We start from the raw sequence: 23,186 nt of genomic DNA on the forward strand, positions 1-23,186 counted from the left end.
AAAAGGTCCAAGAAAACACCTCCCCCTGCTCCGCCGGTTTCGAGCTCTGTTGCTACATCGACTACTCAGGCCGGAACTTCCACGACGGCGCCATCCTTGCAGGCCGTTGCCTCTGCAGTTGCACCGACTATGCTGGTTGGTGCTCCCATCATGGTTGGGCCCCAACCTCTTGTGGTGGGTCAACCATCCTCTGCTCCGCTTTCCAAAAGGCCTTCTGCTTCCCGAGTTCAGAAGCTCTCAATCTCCACCCATATGGATGCATATGCGGTGGACAATGCTGCTGGGTCCCATGGATCCACGCTGGTCTCGGATGTCATGTCCCGGATCGGCCAGAGCTATGGCAGCCTCGAAGCTCCCCAGTGGCAGTGCCTAAATGATACCCGAGACTGCACTGCTCTCTATGAGAAGAGTATCGAGCATACCGCCGTGGTAGGTATTCTTCTATACTCCTTCATTTTCTACCTGTAATCATACTGACCTGGAGCTAATGATGGTTTATTTCCTTTTCAGGCTCTTGCCTTCACTGTTCAGCTCAATTACCAGTTAAACCATCAGATCCATTCGAGCAAGACTCATGCTCAAGAGGCAAAAGATCTTCACCTCAAGGCGAGCGATGATCTGAAGGCAGCGAATGCGAAACTCGAGGCGGGAGTTAAGGAGCGTGAGGGTATGAAGGCCGAGCTTGAGGAGCATAAAAAAGAGATCGCCCAGCTTCGGGAGACCAATAAGAAGCTCGAGGAGGATAAGGCCGCCACCTTCGACATCATGGAGGATGCAAAAGCTCGTCTCCTTGCCGAGTACAAAGAGAAGAAAGATAAGGCGGTCGACTCGGCCATGTACCGGATGTGGGCCTACAATGAAGATCTGGACACCAGCTTCTTAGGCCCTCACGAGGAGACTTTTCTTGAGAGGTGGAATGCTCGGCTCGAGGAGGAAGAAGCTGCCCAGCTCGAGAAGGAAAAAACTGTTGAGGAGGCCACTTCGGAGGGGGCCCAGGAGGATAGTCATGCTATTCATCCTGATAACTCTGGTGCTGTTGAGGCTGAGAAGGCCAAGGAGACTCCTCTTCCTTAAATCTGACCTCGGGGAGATCATTTAATGGGGCTGCATCCCCCTATTTTGTAATTATTTTAATTTATGCCCACGGGGCTAATACAATTTCTTTAACTATTCTTTTACATGCTTTACATTTCTTGGCTCGAAATATTTTTCACATTTTTTGTTGATGAATCAGTTATGTTTATTTATTCATACAAACATAGTTTGGATTTTAGGCTCGAAACTTGATGCATTCATGCATAGTTTGTTCGAATTATCCGCTTCCGACCTCATTATTTATCAAGGTCGGATATTACTTTAACCATGAACCCGGAAGTACTTATATGGTATGTAACGTATACGATTTGGTTATATCTTTTTTGTTTAGTCACTTTTCCTCATCCTCAGTTTTTGTTCCGAGGTTAAGAGTTCGAAACTATTTTTCTTTAAGATATTCCAGCCTCGATCTCGACTTATCTCGAAATAGGTTTAGGCTCCTACTTATCATCGATCAATTTTTTGGCCGGTTTGTTCCAAACCTGTTAAGTTTGCACATCTAGTTAACTCCAAATGTTTTAGGTTTTTTATGGTTCGGTTATGTCCGAACTATCTAAGCTCGCGTATTTAGTTACACCCAAATACTTGATGTTTTTGATAATTCGGTTATGTCCGAACTATCTAAGCTCGCGTACTTGGTTATATCCAAATACTTTTTGATAATTCGGTTATGTTCGAACTATCTAGGCTCGCGTACTTGGTTACATCCAAATACTTTATGTTTTTGATAATTCGGTTATGTCCGAACTATCTAAACTCGCGTACTTGGTTATATCCAAATACTTTGTGTTTTTGATAATTCAGTTATGTCCAAACTATCTAAACTCGCGTACTTGGTTATATCCAAATACTTTGTATATATTTTTTTATTTTTTAAGTTGATGGTATATATACCAATGATGCCCCCTTAATATCCTATGAGTGTGACCATAGGTTATTAAATTAAGAGAGATTGCAAAAATAAAAAAAAAATAAAAAGAGATTACATATTGAACAAAATAGATCTTTTATTTGATGGAATTCAAAAACAGACAAGCTAATACATATAGAAAATCATGGTTACAGGCAGCACACTTCCTATACTACTGATAGTAAGGTCTAAGGTGTTCGCCATTCCATGCTCGCGGTACTAGGCTCCCGTCCAATCTCGCAAGTTTGTATACGCCAGGTCGGATTACTGACTCTATCTGGTATGGTCCTTCCCAGTTCGGCGCGAGCACTCCAGCTGCTGGATCTCGGGTTGCTAAGAATACGCGCCTCAACACCAGATCTCCCATTCCGAACTTTCGATCTCGAACCCTCTTGTTGAAATATCTGATAGTGCATTGCTGGTAATCGGCATTTCTCAGCTGAGCCTCTTCTCTTTTTTCTTCGATCAAGTCTAGGGTTTCTTGGAGCTGAGTGTGATTTGAATTCTGATCGTAAATTTGAGTTCGGATCGTTGGGATTTCGACCTCGATAGGCAACATTTCCTCGCAGCCGTATGCTAGAGAGAACGGGGTATGTCCTGTTGATGCCCGAGCTGTGGTCCTATACCCCCAAAGGACTTGAGGCAATTCCTCGGGCCATCGTCCCTTTGCTTCCTCCAACTTTTTCTTTAGTGAACTCTTGAGAGTTTTGTTAACGGCTTCGACCTAACCATTCGCTTGAGGGTGAGCCACTGATGAAAAACTCTTTATTATGACGTTCATTTCACAAAAGTTGGTGAACAAATCGCAATCGAACTGGGTTCCGTTATCGGATACGATCTTCCTCGGTACTCCGTATCGGCATACGATGTTTTTTACCACGAAATCAAGGATCTTTTTCGAAGTTATGGTCGCCAATGGTTCAGCCTCCGTCCATTTTGTGAAGTAATCTACGGCGACTACAGCATATTTTACTCCGCCTTTTCCAGTCGGGAGAGAGCCTATGAGGTCGATGCCCCATACTGCAAAAGGCCATGGGGATGTCAACATGGTCAGCTCGGATGGTGGGGCTCGGGGTATCGTGGCGAATCTCTGGCATTTGTCGCATTTCTTCATATGATCGAAAGAATCCGTTTTAATGGTTGGCTAGAAATATCCCTGGCGTATTATCTTCTTGGATAGGCTATGCCCTCCGGTGTGATCTCCGCAGAATCCTTCATGGATCTCTTTAATGATTTTCTTAGCTTCGGGAGGGGTTACGCACCTGAGTAACGACATGGAATATCCCCTTCGGTATAGCCTTCCATCCATAATTGTGTAACGGGGAAGTTGATACATCAACTTTCGAGCTTGGCTCCGATCTTTTGGAAGAACTCCGTTTTCGAGATAATCAACTATGGGGGTCATCCAGGTCGGCTCCGTTTCGATCATACACACATCTTTCTCTTCTGGCTCGTTAATGCTAGGTGCCGATAGATGTTCTACGGGCACAACATTTAGCTCTTCGTTTTCGAGGGACGTGGCGAGTCGAGCTAAGGCATCTGCATTCGAGTTCTTCTCGCGGGGAACCTGTTCGATTCTATAGAATTCGAAGCACTCTAACGCGGATTTTGCCTTTTCCAAATAAGCTGCCATTCTCGTGCCACGAGCCTGATATTCTCCCAAGATTTGATTAACCACAAGTTGGGAGTCACTGTAGCAATGTATAGCTTTAGCTTTGAGCTCGTTAGCTATACGAAGTCCCGCGAGTAAAGCCTCGTATTCGGCCTCGTTATTCGATGCTTTAAAGTCAAATCTTAGGGTGGAATGAAATCTGCTTCCTGCGGGGGTAACCAAAATGACCCCTGCCCCTGCTCCATTTTCATTTGACGAGCCGTCGACGTAGAGTTTCCACAGCTCGTGGGCTGTGGTTATTACCTCATCGTCGGCTATACCCGTACATTCCACTATACAGTCTGCCAATGCCTGTGCTTTAATGGTCGTTCTCAGGTGGTAAGTGATCTCGAACTGTCCGAGCTCAACAGCCCATTTAAGAAGTCGACCTGAAGCTTCTGGTTTAGATAGGACTTGTCTAAGTGGTTGATCAGTCAGCACATGGATGGGATGTGCCTGAAAGTAGGGGCAGAGCTTCCGAGATGAATGAATTAGACTGAGCGCGAGTTTTTCCATCAATGTATATCTTGACTCTGCCCCCAGTAATCTTTTACTGATGTAGTAAACGGGTCTCTGCACCCCCTCTTCTTCTCGGACGAGCACTGCGCTTATTGCGTGTTCGGTAGTTGAAAGGTATAGGTACAGTATTTCTCCCGTTTCAGGCTTTGACAGGATGGGTGGTTCCGCAAGGTGCTTTTTGAGCTCCTGAAAGGCCAGCTCACATTCCTCCGTCCATTCAAACTTCTTACCTCCTCTCAATAAGTTGAAAAATGGAAGACCACGATCTGTAGATTTCGAGATGAATTTGCTTAGGGCTGCCATCCTGCCAGTCAGACTTTGGACATCCTTATGCCTTCGAGGTGAGGGCATATCAATTAGGGCCTTGATCTTGTCGGGGTTAGCCTCGATTCCTCGAGAGTTTACAATAAAGCCCATAAACTTTCCCGAAGATACCCCAAAAGTGCACTTCTGAGGGTTTAGCTTCATGTTATACTTCTTGAGCACGCCGAAGCACTCTTCGAGGTCATCAACATGGTTCTTGTTAAGTTGAGACTTAACAAGCACGTCATCAACATAAACCTCCATGTTGTTCCCAATTTGTTCCGAAAACATCATGTTTACGAGCCGCTGGTATGTGGCTCCAACATTCTTGAGCCCGAATGGCATGACATTATAACAATATAGCCATTTATCCGTAATGAAGCTCGTATGTTCTTGGTCTGGGGCGTGCATGGGAATCTGGTTGTATCCAGAATAGGCATCCATGAACGACATCAGGCCATGCCCTGCTGTGGCATCCACGAGCTGGTCAATCCTTGGTAATGGAAAACAATCTTTTGGGCAAGCTTTGTTGAGATCTGAGTAGTCAATACAAGTTCTCCACGTCCCATTGGGCTTTGGGACCAACACCAGATTGGCTACCCAGTCAGGGTAAAAGGCGTCCCTAATGAAATGGTTTGCCTTTAACCTGTCAACCTCCTTCTTCAGTGCTTTCTTCCTATTTTCGTCCAGCTACCTTTGCTTTTGTTGCTTTGGGGGAAAATTTTTGTCTATATTTAGAGCATGGCTTGCTACATTCGGGCTTATCCCCACCATGTCGGAATGCGACCATGCGAAGACATCCTGGTTTTTCTTCAGGAAGCAAATTAATTGCTATTTTGTCTCATCTGGGAGGTGTTTCCCGACCTTCACCTTTCTCAAGGGTTCAGCTTCCTCGAGCTAAATTTCTTCGAGCTCCTCTAGAGGTTCGAGGTCAATTTTCTCCTCAATCCTCGGATCAATCTCCTCGTCGATTTCTAAGACCGTTCCATCTTTATTGTGTATGATAACGAGTGCCTGAGCGCTCGTTTGCTTCTTTCTCAAAGAGATGCTATAGCACTCTCTCCCTGCCAGCTGGTCCCCTTTTAATGTTCCGACTCCGCAAGGAGTCGGGAACTTAAGGGCCAGATGCCTTACTGATGAAACTTCCCCCAGCCCGACCAGGGCGGGTCTCCCGAGCAGCACATTGTAGGCAGATGGCAAGTCTACCACTACGAACTCCATTATCTTGGTCACCGAGACTGGATAGTCTCCCAGGGTCACGGGGAGCTCAATGGATCCCATGCAGGCAGTTCCTTCTCCTGAAAAGTCGTACAAAGTAGTTGCACATGCCTTCAGGTCGCGAAGGAAAAGTCCCATTTTCTCGAGGGTTGCTTTGTAAAGGATGTTGACTGAGCTCCCATTATCTATGAGAACTCGGCAGACTCTTTTGTTGGCGAGCTGAAGAGTAATAACCAGCGGATCATGATGTGGGAACTGAACATGGGAGGCGTCCTCCTCAGTGAAGGTTATGGGTTGTGATTCAACCCTCTGACTTTTAGGTGCCCTAGGTTCGGGTTCATAAGGAGACCCGTCCCCTGTCTTAAGCTCGTTAACATATCTCTTTTGGGCATTCCTGCCTCCTCCTGCGAGATGAGGCCCTCCAGAGATGGTTATTACGTCCTCTCCATCTATCGGGGGGGGCTGTCCTCTTCCCGAGATCGAGAGTTATTATTTTGTGTCGTCGGAGGCGCGGCTACTTTCTGGCTTGCGGCCGTCTGACCAGAATTCTGGTTTTTTACATACTGCCGGAAGTAACCTCTCGAGATCAACCCTTCGATCTCGTCCTTCAGTTGTCGACATTCATCAGTTGTGTGTCTAGTGTCTCTGTGGAACCGGCAATACTTACTAGAATCCCTCTTGGACTTTTGATTTCTCATTGGGTACGGACGCCTAAAGGGGACCTGGTTTTCATTAGCCAGGTATATGTTTTCCCGAGACTCGTTGAGCTCGGTGTGCACTTTATACACAGAGAAATACCTCTCTCCTTTCTTTTTCTTTCCTCCCTCAGCTTCAGGATTACTTCCTTCGTTCTTTTTCCTCTTGGATGGGTTCTCCGAGGCAGGCTTTGATGCCGCTGGGTCCGCCGAGGTTGAGGCAGAGTTGATGTTTATCGTTGTAGTTTCGGACCGGGAGGTCGCTTTGAGCGTCGACCTCGCTTCCTCTACATTGACAAACCTCTGCACTCATCTGTTAAACTCGGTTATCGACCTTACCGGTTTCCCTTGCATATCTTCCCAAAGGGCACTTCCCGGTAATACGCCAGCTCGGATAGCCATGAGGTGTCCACTGTCATCCACATCCCGAGCTCGGGCTACTTCCAGATTAAATCTTGTCAAGTAACTCTTCAATGTTTCATCCGGTTGCTGCCGGACATTAGTTAAGGTGGATGCTTCTGGTCTGACCCCTACCATTGCTCTGAACTGCTTCTTAAAGTCTTTTGACAACTGCTCCCATGAGGTTATCGAGTGTCTCTTGTACTTTTCGAACCAACTTTTGGCAGGACCTGCCAATGATGTTGGAAACAACATGCACCTGAGCTCGTAACCCACGTTACTGGCTCTCATGATCGTGTTGAACGTGCTCAGGTGACTACACGGGTCGGTCTTTCCTTCAAATGTAGGGACGTGAGGAATGCGAAACCCTTGAGGGAATTGAGTGTCAGAAATATGGGGAGCAAACGGCTCGAGCTCCTCATCAGAGTCCTCGTATCGACCATTTCCCCGCTCATTCTTCAAAAGCCTAAAGGCTATTTCGAGCTGATCGATTCTTTCTTGGACTGGGTCAGTAGGAGGTGCTGTCTGGAATTGACTGTCATTTATCGTAATTCCAGGCTCGCGTCTCCGCGAGGGATCTCTACGCCTATTCAAGCGATCCCTCAGGTCCGGATTTGTTTGATCTCCATTCCCCCAACTCTGATTCAGATGATTGCGCAGGTCGGGATGATTCTTGCGACTCCCAGTATTCTTATGACCTCGGTCATGCTTACTGATCGACCTGGTATCTCCGGAATCTTCACTGGTAAAACTCATTGCGTGGTTATTTCGAGATGGATTCTTTCCATGTCGCCTCGTCTCCGCGGTGCGAGACCGAGACGTCTGACTTTTCTCAGATGGAGCGCCTCTCTGTTCCTGGAAAGTCTCCCTGTTCCCTTGTCCATTTCCTGCACGCCCTTGATCCTGGTTTCGAGCAGGTTGAGCGTTTCTGCGGGGCAGCGAAGGATACCTTATGAGTGACGGAGGGAACCGTATAGGCGACGGTGGCTGCCACCCTTGTCGCGGCCTAGAGGGTCCTGAATTTGCCCGAGACGGGTCAGTCGCATTCGGTGCGCTACCAGGTACCTGAGTCCGAGCCTCTGCAGGGGTTCGGTTATTCTCAGTTCCTGCAGGCACTTCCACAGGTGGGTTAGGCGGGACCTGAGCTCGGGTACTCCTTTGAGGCCTAGGAGGAGCAGATGGTTCTGCTGGCGCCGAAGGTTGAGTTGGCCTCCTTGTGGCAGCATCCTTTCGTGGACGTCCACGGGGCCTCCGGGGAGGAACATGCACGTCCCTTGGAGGAGGGACTTGGTTTTCGCGCGGAGGCGGGGGCTGAGCCACCTGTGCCTCTGCGGCTATCCTAGTCAACTCCTCATTCCGTTTGTTGGCCTCTGCCAACAGCTGTTTCAACTGTCGGTTTTCTAGTTCTACAATAGGAATGTAACGTTCGGGATTGTAGTACATATCCTCATCCCTTGGCGGAGGCGGTGGTCCCTGGGAATCAGAGGACCCACTCCTCTCCTCAGCATCCGGGTTCACCATTGGTTGTTTTCCAGAACGCCTTGGGTAGTTTTCATCAGGGATGTTCTGATTGTTTGCGGCCATGACTTTTTCAGGGATGAACGCTTAAGGCTCTCAATGAAAGCACCAAACTGTTGGCGCCGTTTTTCGTCAAACAGTGAAAGAAGAGCACGTAAACAATAACTGAAAATGGCCAATTGAAATGAAACAATGTAAACACACGATTTTTACGTGGTTCAGCAATTAAATCTGCCTAGGCCACGAGTCTTTGTTATTAAACTCAAGATTATCTCTAGGAATTCTTCAAGAATGAATTCTCCAGAGTTTTCTCTCAAGGATCAGAATTTCGGTCCTTTACAATGGTGCATGGCTTCTCTATTTATAGAGAAGGCTAAAGAATACTATCCCACATATTTTGAGTAGTTACCCTTTTTGTATAAATAACATTTATGGCTTTAAATGCCTATAATCAGATATAAAAGGAAACGTCCCCTGAAGACCAGGAGACGTATAACTGACCAAATAATATCCCACGATTCTAGGGGATTTACAATAATAAATGAGGATTACATCTCATATTAATAACACTTGTAGATATTCAAGGTGGTTATCGCGTATCTCCAAGGCTTTAGCCTCCCAGGTTTCCCGTCATCTATCGAGCTAGAAACATCTCCCGAGGCCACATGATTTTCGAGATCGTACGTGCGTCGAGCTCGGGACCCCTGATCTGAAGTCATCCCTGAAGATGAGTGTGTTCCCGGAGCTATCTTCCGAGATCATGAGTACTTCGAGGTCACCATACTCGAGGTCGTCTATATCCTGCAAGATCGACATGCAATCCTGGAGCATGTTTCCAACCTTATGAGTCCACTGATTTGCGAATCCAAATTTCGAGGTCATAATTAACATAGCTCGAAATCTGGGTGTAACAACTAACACATGCTACAATTTTATACACATATATAAATATATCACTAAACACATCTTACTTTATACACACATTCACATATTAATTATATGGCTATTTAGGATTTTTACCCCCGAACTATTACCACTACCGTATCGTGCCCCCTAATTTTTTCAGGCCGTTAAAAATTCCCCCCGAAATATTCACAGTAATGTAAATAAGGACTTCCGTTAACTTTCAATACATGTGGCTAACAAAAGGCTGACATGACTCTTTACATACTGATGTGTCTTGGCCATGTCAGCGCCATGTGTGTAATTTTAAGTTAAAAAATCTATAATCATATTAAAAATTAATGAATTGAACACTAAAAAATAGAATTAATAAATTAAAACCTTTTTTATACATTAAAAAAAATAAAACCATATTTAGAAACAATAAAATTACACACATAGCGCTGACATGGCCAAGACACATCAGCATGTAAAGAGCCATGTCAGCCTTTCGTTAGCCACATGTGTTGAAAGTTAACGGAAGTCCTTCTTTACATTACTGTGAATATTTCGGGGGGAATTTTTAACGACCTGAAAAAATTAGGGGGCACGATACGGTAGTGGTAATAGTTCGGGGGGTAAAAATCCTAAATAGCCTAATTATATTAATTAAACCAATAACATAATTAAAAAATAAATACCTTGATGCCACAAAATTATATTATACCCCAGTGACCGAATTTCCAAGAGATACTCCTTCAATTTCTACACAAAATCAACCAAAATATTAGTTAAACTTAATTTATTTTGGTCATTAAAATCAATAAATATGCATTTTTCACCACTAATCACCCCACGACAAAATTCTAAATTTTTGGAACCAACTACCATTTTGCTCCTTTTGGTTACAAATCTGTGACCATTTGTAACCATTTGAACACATTGACCACATGCACACGTGACCACCCATGGTCACCATCTTCACACATACCTTTGGCCTCTCCCTCACGTTTTGCCCGACCCAATGGTTCATCAACAAGGCACTCAAGGCTTCTCCTCTACACCACCATAGCCATCCTCTCGGCCACCACAACCACCCCATCACCACCACCGGCCTCTCCTCCCCTCCACCGTCGGCCATGGAGCCAAGACTCCTAACCACCCCTACCAAGCATCAACCATCACCAAACACATCAAACTTCTAGCCCTATTATATTAAACCATCTGCAACACCCTAATGAGTGTTTCTAGTCTCAACATAGTGATTTAAGTTACACCAAACAGCCCATAATTTTAGCCAAGTCTAAGCAACGAAAATGAAAAAAAAAATAAAAAACAGAACCATAAACTACGAAGGAAATCTATGAATATATAACTCTTACTTTGGCCGGTTCTTGGTGTGTTCTTTCTTCTTCCCAACTTAGTACAAAACACTATGAACACAACAAGACCATTTGACATGAATTTAGAACTCAGAATCTAAGAGAAAAATTAACTCAAAGTAGGTTCGGACTTACGTTATTTTTGTATAGGCTATTCTTGCACCGAACCCTCAAAACACTTCCTTCTCTTGTTTTCTTCTACAATCAAACACAGAGGTTCTTCAACAATCAAATAGAGGTTCTATATATATATATAGAATGGGTTAGTTTTATTTATATATTATACATATATATAAAAATATATATAAAAGCCGAGAGGTAACCTGTGTTGTGGCCCACCGTCTGGAGAGAGAGACGAGAGGGAGTCCGAGCCACGAGGGAGCAAGGTCGGAGGTTCGGCCTGGGTCTTGGGGTTGTGTCGGACAGGTCGGAGGTTCACTGATGGTGGTTCGGCCTGGGTCTTGGGTCTTGGAGGTTTTCGCTGATGGTGGTTCAACCAGAGGTTGGGAGAAGGATGATGGTGGTTCGGCCTGGGGTTGGGAGACAAGGATGATGATGGGGTGGCTGATGGTGGTTCGGCTGATGGGGTTGGAGAGGGTATGGAAAGGGAGGGAAGAGGGGCGGCTGAAAAATTTCAGAGTGAAATGAGTGAAGGAGAAGAGGCGCGGCTGGGAGGGGTTAGGTTATTTTAACAATATTAGGGGCGACATGTGTCGCCCCTAATATTAGAACATGTGTCAAAATTATTCTTATCAGAGGCGATGTGTTAGAACACTAGGGGCGACACATGTCACCCCTAATATTAGAACATGTGTCAAAAATGGAAATATTAGGGGCGACACATGCGCCCTTACTATTAGAACATGTGTCAAAATTAATCTTATCAGGGGCGATGTGTCAGAACATTAGGGGCGACACATGTTGCCCCTAATATTAGAACATGTGTCAAAAATGGAAATATTAGGGGCGACACGTGTCGCCCCTAATATTAGAACATGTGTCAAAATTATTCTTATCAGGGACGTTTTGTCAGAATATTAGGGCGACACATGTCGCCCCTAATATTTAGAGTAGCTGCCAAAAATGATATATATCAGGGGCGACGTGTAAGAATATTAGGGGCGACTGCCAACCTGTTGCCCTTGATATTGTCGCCCCTAAAACCAATTTTTCTTGTAGTTTCCCTTTTTGAGTGTTCGCAGAGAAGTACGAAGCTTTGAGATCTAAGACAATGAGGCTGAAATATAGATCTCCTCCAATGCTTCCCAGTTCTATTGTGTCGTAGTATAGGTGATGATTTGAACAAGATTACTCTCGCTCAATGAGGCATATAACCAGCTCTGCCACTGTGTGTATTCCAGATTGAGCTGAGGAGGGTCATCGATGGAGTATTTTGCTGGGCAAGATCGAGAGCCATCCAAGAACTCCTCGAGACCATGAGCAAGCACAATATTCAGAAGTTGATTTTTCCAGACAAGAAAATTGGTATCATCTAATTTCACAGTAAGAGCTTGAGTGAAAGAGGGGAAGGAAGAGTTTGTAGAGGAAGAAGAATTGGGTAAGGCATATGGAGTGAAGGGAGCTGGTGCCGTGTTGGTGACCGCTGGTGAGGAGGAAGAAGAAATAGTAGGTCAAGAGGCCATCGGTGGCTCCGATACCATGAAGAGAGGAAATGAATTTAGGAGAGAATATTCATAGTTGTATTATGTTGTATTTTTTTATTACAATAAAATATAAATATGTACATCCAAGCCAAAGAAAACTATACACGTGGCTGGTATAACAATATAGAAAATATACACAAAATGGCTATGGTTTATCAATTGGTATGGAGATACTCAGAGAGAGAATGAGATAGAGTTGACAACTTACCATGTTACCCCCTGTTTCGCCAAAAGGAACTAGTTGCTTAATTTGCTGCTAATTATTTTTACATAAATGAACAATATTATGAGGGTAGACCACACTATATGTATGCATCAAATATGAATGAGATATGTTCTTACCCTTATAGAAATAGAGTGAGAAGGTCGATTAGGATACACACACATTTTCCCTGGTTTTGATTTGTGGTTAATTCTTCTTTAGAAAATCATGTTGAACAATAGAAGTTTGATGGTGGCGAATCGACGGTCGATAGAATTTAAGGATGGTGTAGATGAGTTTGTTTGAGTTGCTAAAGCTAACCTTAACTCTTATGGAGAAACTCGATGTACGACCAAGAAATGTGTCTCAATTATAGGTTTCAGACTTTAGAGGCCAGTAACATGCATTTGTTTATAAATGATATCCAACTATCCTATAATGTGTCACATTATCATGGGGAGTCTCTTTCTAAACTGGTCGAGGATGTTCCATAAAACAACCATGAAAAGATGGCGGATCTACTGGCATATTTATTAAGACAAGATCCTTCTTTCCAAGAGTCTAGTTGCACTCCTACTGGATCTTTCAATGACCTCCAAATGATGATAGTAATCAAAATGAAAATTTTGATGATTTATACAGTGTTACTTGTCAAGTGCAAATGGTTTGACACAGATGCTAGCCACAGTAGGATTGAGATTGACCCTATTTTTTACTAGTGTTTGTATACGAACTAAGTGGTACCAACATGAACCATTCATACTTGCTTCTCAAGCTAAATGGATCTAATGCATCCACGATATAAAAAACGGTAATGATTGGCAGCTCGTAAACACGTACATCCCGCGAAATGTTTGGGATTTTCCAGACGAGGCTGATAATGATATTTCAATATTCAAAGAAAACAACTCTTCGAGAATTCAATTAGTTGTAGAGCTTCCACAATTAGAAAAGATTGACTATATTCGTGAAGATGTCGAATAAGTTGACGTTCATAACATCGATGACGTATTTCCTATGAATAAAAATGAAAGTTTGGATGATGTTTTGGTTGATGAAGATGACTTATAAGACTCTAACAAAATATGAGGATTATGGTGAAGAGAATGTGGATTGTGATGGTGATAGTAATTACAATTACATTTTGGATAATGGTGATGATCTGTAAATTGAACGATTATTGTAATGTTTTTTCCTATTTAATTTAAAGTTTATTATTAATTAAATTAGTAATATTTTTTTTCAATTAATTAATTTTTGTGAAAAATATTCAATTTCCATATAAATTGTCGACGTATTATGTCTATTCCGAGCTTTGCAACAGATAGTAGTAGTAGTGGTAAAAAGAAGCCACCAGCTAGAGAAGGATTCAGTGGGAAGGTAGTTGACGATGAATTGTGAAAGTTGAAGGTTTTGAACTTGATTGTTTCGTTCGATCAAACCACTTGCAAGTCTGTCGGCAAACATCACAAGATGTTTAATAACATGTACCATTTTTTTGGGTAGAAGTACGTAAGACGTCTTAACTGAAAAGATGTGCCCAAAGCATATGTCAATTCCATTTTGGATAGATTAGATGTAAGCTTTTTTTATTACATTTCAATTATTTAGAATCTCAAATGATCTTACTATATCAAATATATTTAATGTTTAAAGTAATTATAGACAAAGTTTGTTTATATATCCACACAAAAATGTTGGGATTGTGGATCAAATTAAGAGAATGATAGTGAAGGGATTACGTAATTGGAGACATGATATGAAAGTCTACTGGAAGACACAATTGAATAGTTCGGTGTTGAGCAAGCAAATGTAAGACCTTACATAGGGGTTACCCAGGAAGATTGGGCGCTTTAGTTGCGTATTGGAAAACTAAGGAATATACGGTACAAATTTAATTACTTATCTACATAAAAAGTATAAGAATTTTCATTAATATTCTTATTGAAATGTGATTTTTTTAGTCAATTTTAAAAAAAAATGCGGCCAATCATTCAAAAATGCAACTTTCTGGAGGATGCCGATCCAAATTAATAATATCCCATGTTTATGATCATGTACATTGTAATATCATTTGTAATGTATATACATTAAACATGTGCAAAAAGATAATATACTAATTACAGTCAAAATTAAATATTTAATTGGCCAATCTAGAGACTGGCATGCTACCAAGTGTCATAAACACTTTTAAAATACTCGATCACAAAAATGGAGTATGGAGAAATGAATATGCCGAATCAACTCATGTAAGTTTCTAATATCTCAATTATTTTTATATAATAATAAGTTACAATTTAACTGTGATAACTTGAATTTATTTTTATATATTTTTTACTATGGATATATATTTTTCATATAATTATTTTGAACTATGCAATTTGTAGGATAAGTTGGTTGATATTCGTTAACCCCAGCCAATACTGACTCCCAAGGCTACCACCGAGCATCCTGCTTTTGTTTCTCGTGATCAGAACATTATGACATAAGTACTAGGCAAGTGGTCTCATTACCAAAGAACATATGGCTCGTTGCTTAGACAAAAGACTGTTGGTGGAAAATGAGCTACAAGTTTAGCTGGTTAGAGCTCTAGTCATAATGAAGAGGTTGTTTAACTTCATGGCAAAGTTTAGATCCTCAAGCAACAAACCAAGATGTTTATGAACATATTTCAACAAATGCATTAGCTCGTCCCAGGATTTCAAATGCCACAAATCCCTCCCCAACGAGGACAATCAAGTCAAGCCCTTGAAGATGATAACGACAATACTTATTAAAATTTCTAACAAGCTAATTATTATTTGAATGATTAATACTTCCAACAATAAAACTATATGTATATTGTAATATTTCAAATTTAATATGCAATATAAGTTATTTCAATGTATTTTTATTTGAGTAATAATTGAACATAATTCAATTTTATTCATAAATAAATTAAAATGACATCAATTATAAATAATTAAATTATCAAAATAAAATAAAAAATCATTTGTCGGTGCTTTATTTAGCGCTGACATAGATTAAATAAATTAACAAATTATATATATATAATTCATTGCCAACGCTGATAAATGCACCAGTAATGAGTACTTTAGCCGGTGTCTAATCTCCACGCCAGCAAACAGTGCTTTTGCCAGTATCCTCGCTGCGCCGAGATAGATGTCAAATTGCCAATGCAAAACGGTGCTGAGAAAGACTTGCCAAGCTATGCAAACATCTTGTAAGTTAAATCCCCACATGAGCTAACCTGAAAACAGAATCAACAAACAAATATAACAGAATCAGTTACATATTTTGTTTCTAGCTCAGCTCAGTATATTCAAGAACTTACCCTAACTGTTTTTCAGTTAACATTTCAGCTCAAACCAGCAGTATAAATAAAAGGGCAGCACATCAGAAAGAGATAGAGAAAACTTACGGAGCAATTTTTTTAGAGAAGTCCACATTTTCCTGCTTGTGATTTGAGAGAGTTTTGCTGGGGTTTTTTGGAGAGTGTACCTCAGAGAGAAAGAAAAGAAAATCAGGGGGAAAATTTTCTGGGAATAATCTGAGAGAAAGTGAGAAAGAAAAACAGAGAGAAAAACATTTAGAGATTATTAGTCAAGATTGTGACTTGGAATCATACCTGGCTTTGTAACTTTGATCTTGAAATAGTGGAATGGCTGAGCTCTTCTCTGAGGTGAGCTCGACGAGGATGTAGCCCCAATCTTGGTGGTGAACCTCGATAATCACTGTCTTGATCCTTCCCTCTCTCTCTAAATTGTTTTGATCTGCACTTGCTTTTACTTTTCTGATCCAATATTTTAAGTTTCTAGGGTTCTTAGGGAATTTTCGAAGGTTGCTCACTTCTCTGGAAAAAGAACACATTAGAAACATTAGGCTTTGTTTTATTACTTTAGCTATTTTTTTTACTGATAGCTATCCTTGAACTAACGTTGTCAAAATCTGATTTGTCAAAGTATTGAAGGAAAAGGTGAAAAGTGACCTTGTTGTTTTTGTTAACTGTGTGTTGATTTGTGTAGGGATAAAAGGGTAAAATCCTTACAGTGGTATCAGAGCCAGGTTTCGGAGGCTCCAAGAATCAACCACTGCTGACAAAGAAACAAAGCAAGACTGGAGGGAATTGACCCTCAAGGAGTAGATCTTGGTCTTGAAGGGTTTGTGGATGTCCCATTGGACAATCCAACATAAACTTCCTCAACTCAAACTCAATTTTTATTTGATTACTGTAAAATGAGTAATATTAAAGTGGACATTGACATGTTTGATGGTACTGGTGACTACAGGATTTGGAGAAGAAAAATCAGATCTCTGTTAGCACAACAAAAGCTGCTTTGGGTACTAGAAGAACCAATTGAGTGGCCTGAAAATACATCAAAGATTCAACAGGAAGAATATCTGGAAACAACCACTGGAATTATTATTTTCAATTTGTCTGATTCTATCATTAGACTAGTGGATAAGGAGGAGACACCAGCCAAGATATGGAAGAAATTGGAAGAACAATTACAGCAGAAATCACTCACCAATAAAAAAAAAATTAAAGGAGAGAATTTTTGGGTTCAAGATGAGTCATTCAAAGAATCTTGAACAGAATTTGGATGATTGTTTAAGGATGCATATTGAGTTAGCAAACTCAGGGAAAGATGAAGCATTAAGTGATGAAAATCAAGCCATTATAATTCTCAACTCACTGCCAGAGTCATACTGAGAGGTGAAAACATCCATTAAATATGGCAGAACAGAGATAACACTAGAAGAGGTTATTTCTACCCTCAAGTCTAAAGACTTGGAGATGAAGAATGAGAAACTGGGAATTTCTCATGGGGAATTGAATCTAAGTCGGGGGAGAACAAATCAGAATAAACCATGGCATAGGAAGGGCAGAATCATAATTCTGAGAGAGGAAGGTCTAGCTCAAAGGGTCCAAGTGATCAAAAGGGATGCTATCACTATGGAAAGCCTGGGCATTTTAAAAGGGATTGTTACCTACTGAACAGAAAGAATAGAAACAAGGCAGAAGAGCAAAACTCCAACTTTCAGAAAACAGATCAACATTTAGCCAACTATAGTGATGGTTATGATAGTGGAGAAGTGTACATGGCTGCATCATCTTTAAGAGATGACTGGATACTAGATTTTGGTTTTACTTTTCACATGACTAATAATAAAAGTTTACTCACTGATTTCAGGGAACCAAATGGACAAAAAGTCATACTTGGCAACAACCAAACTTGTGAAATTGAAGCTTGGGTACTGCAAGCTTCAAAATGTTTGATGGAGTAATACGATCACTCACAGGAGTGAGGTATGTGCCTAACTTGTCTAGAAATTTGATATCACTAAGTATTCTTGATGACATGAAAATAGAAAGCAAGATCAAGGATGGACAGATAAAGCTATGCAAAGGATCAATGGTTATCATGAAAGGCCAAAAGGTAGAGGGACTGTACTACCTATGTGGGGAACCTATTGCTAAATGTCATAACACAATGGCAAAGTCACCCAAAGATGCCAAAGCTATTCTATGGCATAGGCGGCTTGGACACATCAGTGAGAAAGGACTGCAAATTGTACATGAGCAGAAACTTCTTGGCAAAGATAAGGTAACAAAGGTAGACTTTTGTTAATATTGCATTCTAGGAAAACATCATAGACTGAAATTCAAAACTGGAACTCATAAATCAAAAGGCATATTAGATTATATTCATTCAGATTTATGGGGAGCTGAAAAGACTAATACACATGGTGGCTGCTCTTATTTTATGTCTATTGTTGATGATTTTTCTAGGAAAGTTTGGATTTTTCTTCTTAAAAATAAAAGTGATGCATTTCAAAAATTTAAGGATTAGAAAACATTGATAGAAAACCAAACAAACAGAAACATCAAAGTCCTAAGAACTGATAATGCGTTGGAATTCTGTAATGAGTATTTTGATAAATATTGTAGAGATCATGGTATACAAAGGCACAGAACAGTTAGGCTTACACCTCAACAGAACGGGGTGGCTGAACGTATGAATAGAACCAAATTAGATAAGTCTAGATCCATGTTATTTAACGCTGGTTTATCTCAGGGTTTTTGGGGAGAGGCTGTTATGATAGCAACTTACTTGATAAATAGATGTCCCTCAAGTGCCATAGAGTTAAAGACACCTGAGGAAAAGTGGTCAGGAAAACCTCCAGATTTATCAAATCTGAGAATGTTTGGATGTGCAGCCTATGCACATCAAAATATTGGGAAACTTGAACCAAGAGCAATAAAATGGGTGTTTCTAGGATACCCTGAAAGGTGTTAAAGGTTATAGGATCTGGTTAAGGGAAAATGGAGGATTTAAAACTATAATTAGTAGGGATGTCATTTTTCAAGAAGATATTTTTCCTTGTTTATCTAATATAATCTCTAGTGCAGGTACACCAGATACTAACAATGCAGGTACTTCTACAGTAATTCAAATTGATAAAACTCAGATGGTACAAGCAACACAAGACCATGACACAAATCGGGTGGAACAAACAGACCTAGAAATTGATGCAAATCAGGTTGAACCAAGACAGATAAATCCAAGTCAGGTGGAACAAACCCAAGAAGGATTGACTGAAACTCAAATTGATCAAAGTACTGAAGAAAATAGAGAAGACCTGTCTGAATACCAACTGACTAGAGGCAGAACAAAAAGAGTACCTAAACCTACACAGAGATTCATTTTCAACGCATGGAATAAGGTTATGGCATATGCATTTCTGAGTGCTACGGAAATGAATGTTACGGAACCTAACAGCTATGAAGAAGCTATTAAGGACAGAAATGCAATGATGTGGAAAACAACCATGGAAGAAGAAATGAGATCCCTAGCTAAGAACCAGACTTGGAAACTAACCCGAAAACCCAAAGGCAAAAGTATAATAGCTTGTAAGTGGCTGTATAAGCTAAAAGAAGGACAGAATAAAGGAGAACCATGTAGATTTAAAGCAAGACTAGTTGCTAAGGGGTTTACACAAAAGGAGGAAATAGACTTCACTGAAATATTTTCCCCAGTAGTTAAGTACAAAACCATAAGGATCATGCTTGCCCTAGCTACTCATTTTGATCTAGAAGTAGAACAAATGGATGTGACCACTGCTTTTCTTCATGGGGAGCTGGAGGAAGATATATATGTGGAGCACCCTAGAGGTTTTGTAAGAAAAGGGCAGGAATAACTTGTGTGCAAGCTGGAAAAATCTCTATATGGACTCAAGCAATCGCCTAGGCAATGGAATAAAAGGTTTAGCTCATTTATGATCAAACAGGGATTTTCTAGAAGTTATTATGATACGTGTTTGTACTTCAAAGGCACTCAAGTTATGGAAGCTACCTATCTACTGTTGTATGTAGATGACATGCTAATTATTAGCAAGGAAAAGGCTAAAGTGGAGAACCTTAAAGAGTTACTAAAGTCTGAATTTGAAATGAAAGATTTGGGTAAAGTTGCCAAAATTTTGGGGATGCATATAAGGAGAGACAGAAACAAAGGGAAGTTATTCTTAAGCCAAGAAGACTACATTGGTAAGATACTAGATAAGTTTGCTATGAAAGATGCTAAGATTACTAAGCAACCTATAACCCATCAGTTTCAGCTGTCAAAGAACCAAAGTCCAATTTCAAAGGAAGACATTGAGTACATGAACAATATACCATATTCTGATGCAGTTGGGTCAATTATGTACTGTGACGTCCCACATCACTATGGCTGCTTTCTGGAATGAAGACTGGCCCTACAAACCAAGACAAGTCTTTCCAGCATGCTTTGTCCTCACTCGCACACTTCCAGGGAAAACTTCCCAGGAGGTCACCCATCCCTAGATTACTCCAGGCCAAGCACGCTTAACCATGGAGTTCTCAAGTGATGGGCTACCGAAAAGAAGATGCACCTTCCTGATATAGGTAGTACCCATCAATCCATTTAAGCCATCTTCAACTGTGTAGTCCCATACCTACACAGTCTTAGAATCATTACACTTGACCTTCCCCAGGCGGTGTGGGATTGCACAGCTTACCCGGTCTTTCCCCTTACGGATCACGGGATTCTGACTGTCACATGTACCTAATGGTCTGTACTCGACCTGACTTAGCACATGTTATGATTGTACTCAGTAAGTATATGGCTAATCCAGGAAAAGAACATTGGCAGGCTATGAAGTGGACTCTTAGATACCTAGTAGGCACGACTAAGGTTGGTATGATCTACAGAAGACAAAATGAAATTACAAATTTGGAAGGATACTGTGATGCAAACTATGCAGGGGACAGAGACAGCAGGAGATCAACTTCATCTTATTTTTTTTCTAATTGGAGGTAACTGTGTAAGTTGGAAGGTTCAAATACAACTTGTGGTTGCTCTATCTACAACTGAATCTGAATACATAGCAGTGACAGAGGCTATTAAGGGAGCACTTTGGCTAAGAGGATTGCTAGAAGAAGCAATTGGGTACAAGAAGACTCCTACAGTGTTCTTGGACAGCCAAAGTTGTATCCACTTGTGTAAAAATCCTGTCTTTTATGACAGGACCAAACATTTGGAGATTAAATACCATTTTATAAGAGATAAGGTAACTGAAGGACATGTCTCTATTCTAAAGGTTCCTACAGAAGAAAACCCAACAAATATGGATACTAAGGTAGTTACTCTACACAAATTCAAGCTTTGCATGAATTTGCTAGGAGTTGACTATGGAGGATAACCTAGGAACCTATTAAGCTAAGACCCTCAGAGAACATTCACTACAAAGCGAGCTCATATGGGGATTTAGGTGGAAATTATAAGTTAAATCCCCACATGAGCTAACCTGAAAATAGAATCAACAAACAAATATAACATAATCAGTTACATATTTTGTTTCCAGCTCAGCTCAGTATATTCAAGAACTTACCCTAATTGTTTTTCAATTAACATTTCAGCTCAAACCAGCAATATAAATAAAAGGGCAGCACATCAGAAAGAGATAGAGAAAACTTACGGAGTAATTTTTTGAGAGAAGTCCACATTTTTCTGCTTGTGATTTGAGAGAGTTTTGCTGGGGTTTTTTGGAGACTGTACCTCAAAGAGAAAGAAAAGAGAATCAAGGGGAAAATTTTCTGGGAATAAACGGAGAGAAAGTGAGAAAGAAAAACAGAGAGAAAAACATTTAGAGATTACCAATCAAGATTGTGACTTGGAATCATACTTGGCTTTGTAACTTTGATCTTGAAATAGTGGAATGGTGCTCTTCTCTGAGGCGAGCTCGACGAGGATGTAGCCCCAATCTTGGTGGTGAACCTCAATAATCACTGTCTTGATCCTTCCCTCTCTCTCTAAATTGTTTTGATCTGCACTTGCTTTTACTTTTCTGATCCAATATTTTGAGTTTCTAGGGTTCTTAGGGAATTTTCGAAGGCTGCTCACTTCTCTTGAAAAAGAACAAATTAGAAACATTAGGTTTTGTTTTATTACTTTAGCTATTTTGTTTACTGATAGCTATCCTTGAACTAACGTTGTCAAAATCTGATTTGTCAAAGTATTGAAGGAAAATGTCAAAAGTGACCTTGTAATTTTTGTTAACTGTGTGTTGATTTGTGTAGGGATAAAAGGGTAAAATCCTTACACATCTTAAGTGGATTTTTGCTCTGCACCTCAAAAGTGACATTTTTTTGTAGTGATATTATATATAAAATGGTATTTTTTTTTTAAAATAAGATTTTATTTTTTTTGAAAAATTGGTTTTTTTTCTTTGTTTAATTTGGAGGCCCTAGTCATGGCCCTGACTTACCTTGGCTAGTTTTCAGCCCTGGTGTACATCCCTATTCCGATCGAAGTGCTGCTCAACTCACACAATTGAGATTACTTGGATTAAGTCTCTCATGACTTTACTGATGAGCTGCGTATATGTTTCCAAATTCAAAGACCCCCTATCGATCTGCTGCAATAATCTTAGCACCGTTCTCATATTAGCTAATCCTATATTGCATGAACATACTAAACACTTGGAATTGACTAATAGTTTTTTCATTCGAGAAAAGGTGCTGCAAAATCTCTTTGCAGTAAAGCACGTCCCTGTAATTGATCAAGACATCCTATTAAAAGCCATCTCTAGTTTGTTTAGGTAAGTCAGCATCAAATTGTTGATATTTAACAAATGAAAGATGCTATATTGCTATAGCTAGAATATATTTTTTTCGTGAAAAGGATGCTAGAATATTACAATTGTTAGAGATAGATTGTTATTTGTAATAGGACACGTGTGTTAATTAGTCATTACTAGTATGTGGTCCTGCATATTTCTGTTGTAACATCATGTGTCCTATATATGTATATGTCAGTCCATCAATAATAGATGTGATACACGACATTGCTTCTTTTTCATTTGTTTTGTAATTTTCACACACTAGACAACCAGAAGAGATAAGAGGATCGCTCCACATCGTTAATGTCCATTGGGTGTCGAAATTGAAGTCCCACAAAAAGATTGTAAGTATTTCTTGAATGCATTATTTTCATTGATTAGTCTAAGACTCATGACAACTCTCCCAACAAAGATAAGATCAACAATTGAGAAATCACTAAGAGGCCGCCGTTTGGTATGAGATGTTCATAGTTTTCATATTACTCGAAAAATAGAGGGTAAATATCACTTTATATGTTTAGTTGTGTATAATAATCTGTCAAGTTTTCATAAAATTAATACAATATAATTATAAATAATAAATGACATTTAAAATAAATTAGATT

At 40.5% G+C, this 23,186-nt stretch overlaps 1 protein-coding gene across 6 annotated transcripts; it reads right to left on the bottom strand.

The window, feature by feature from the left end:
* Positions 1-15,343: 15,343 nt before the first annotated feature.
* LOC133824233 (uncharacterized) lies at positions 15,344-21,931 on the bottom strand. Of its 6 annotated transcripts, XR_009888505.1 has the most exons (5): positions 21,618-21,931; positions 21,439-21,512; positions 16,067-16,291; positions 15,860-15,939; positions 15,344-15,688 (listed from the first exon to the last, which is right to left on the bottom strand). XR_009888505.1 is itself a non-coding variant. In XM_062257100.1 (3 exons), the coding sequence occupies exons 1-3, from the start codon at positions 21,891-21,893 to the stop codon at positions 15,684-15,686; spliced, it is 327 nt and encodes a 108-aa protein (XP_062113084.1). In that variant the 5' UTR covers positions 21,894-21,931; the 3' UTR covers positions 15,344-15,683. The 6 variants fall into 6 exon arrangements, 1 of the variants encoding a protein (XP_062113084.1); XR_009888506.1 differs by having other exon boundaries at positions 15,860-16,291; positions 21,646-21,931; XR_009888503.1 differs by having other exon boundaries at positions 15,860-16,291.
* Positions 21,932-23,186: the final 1,255 nt, after the last annotated feature.

Source organism: Humulus lupulus, chromosome 3, assembly GCF_963169125.1.
Source record: "Humulus lupulus chromosome 3, drHumLupu1.1, whole genome shotgun sequence".
NCBI classification, from domain to species: Eukaryota; Viridiplantae; Streptophyta; class Magnoliopsida; order Rosales; family Cannabaceae; genus Humulus; species Humulus lupulus.

Excerpts from the sequence above, each read along its gene's own strand:
- LOC133824233 (XM_062257100.1), bottom strand. The coding sequence starts at position 21,893 with ATGTTTCTAATTTGTTCTTTTTCAAGAGAAGTGAGCAGCCTTCGAAAA. Across the intron at positions 21,513-21,645 it reads GATCAAAGTTACAAAGCCAA|TCTCCAAAAAACCCCAGCAA; the intron begins GTATGATTCCAA and ends TTTGAGGTACAG.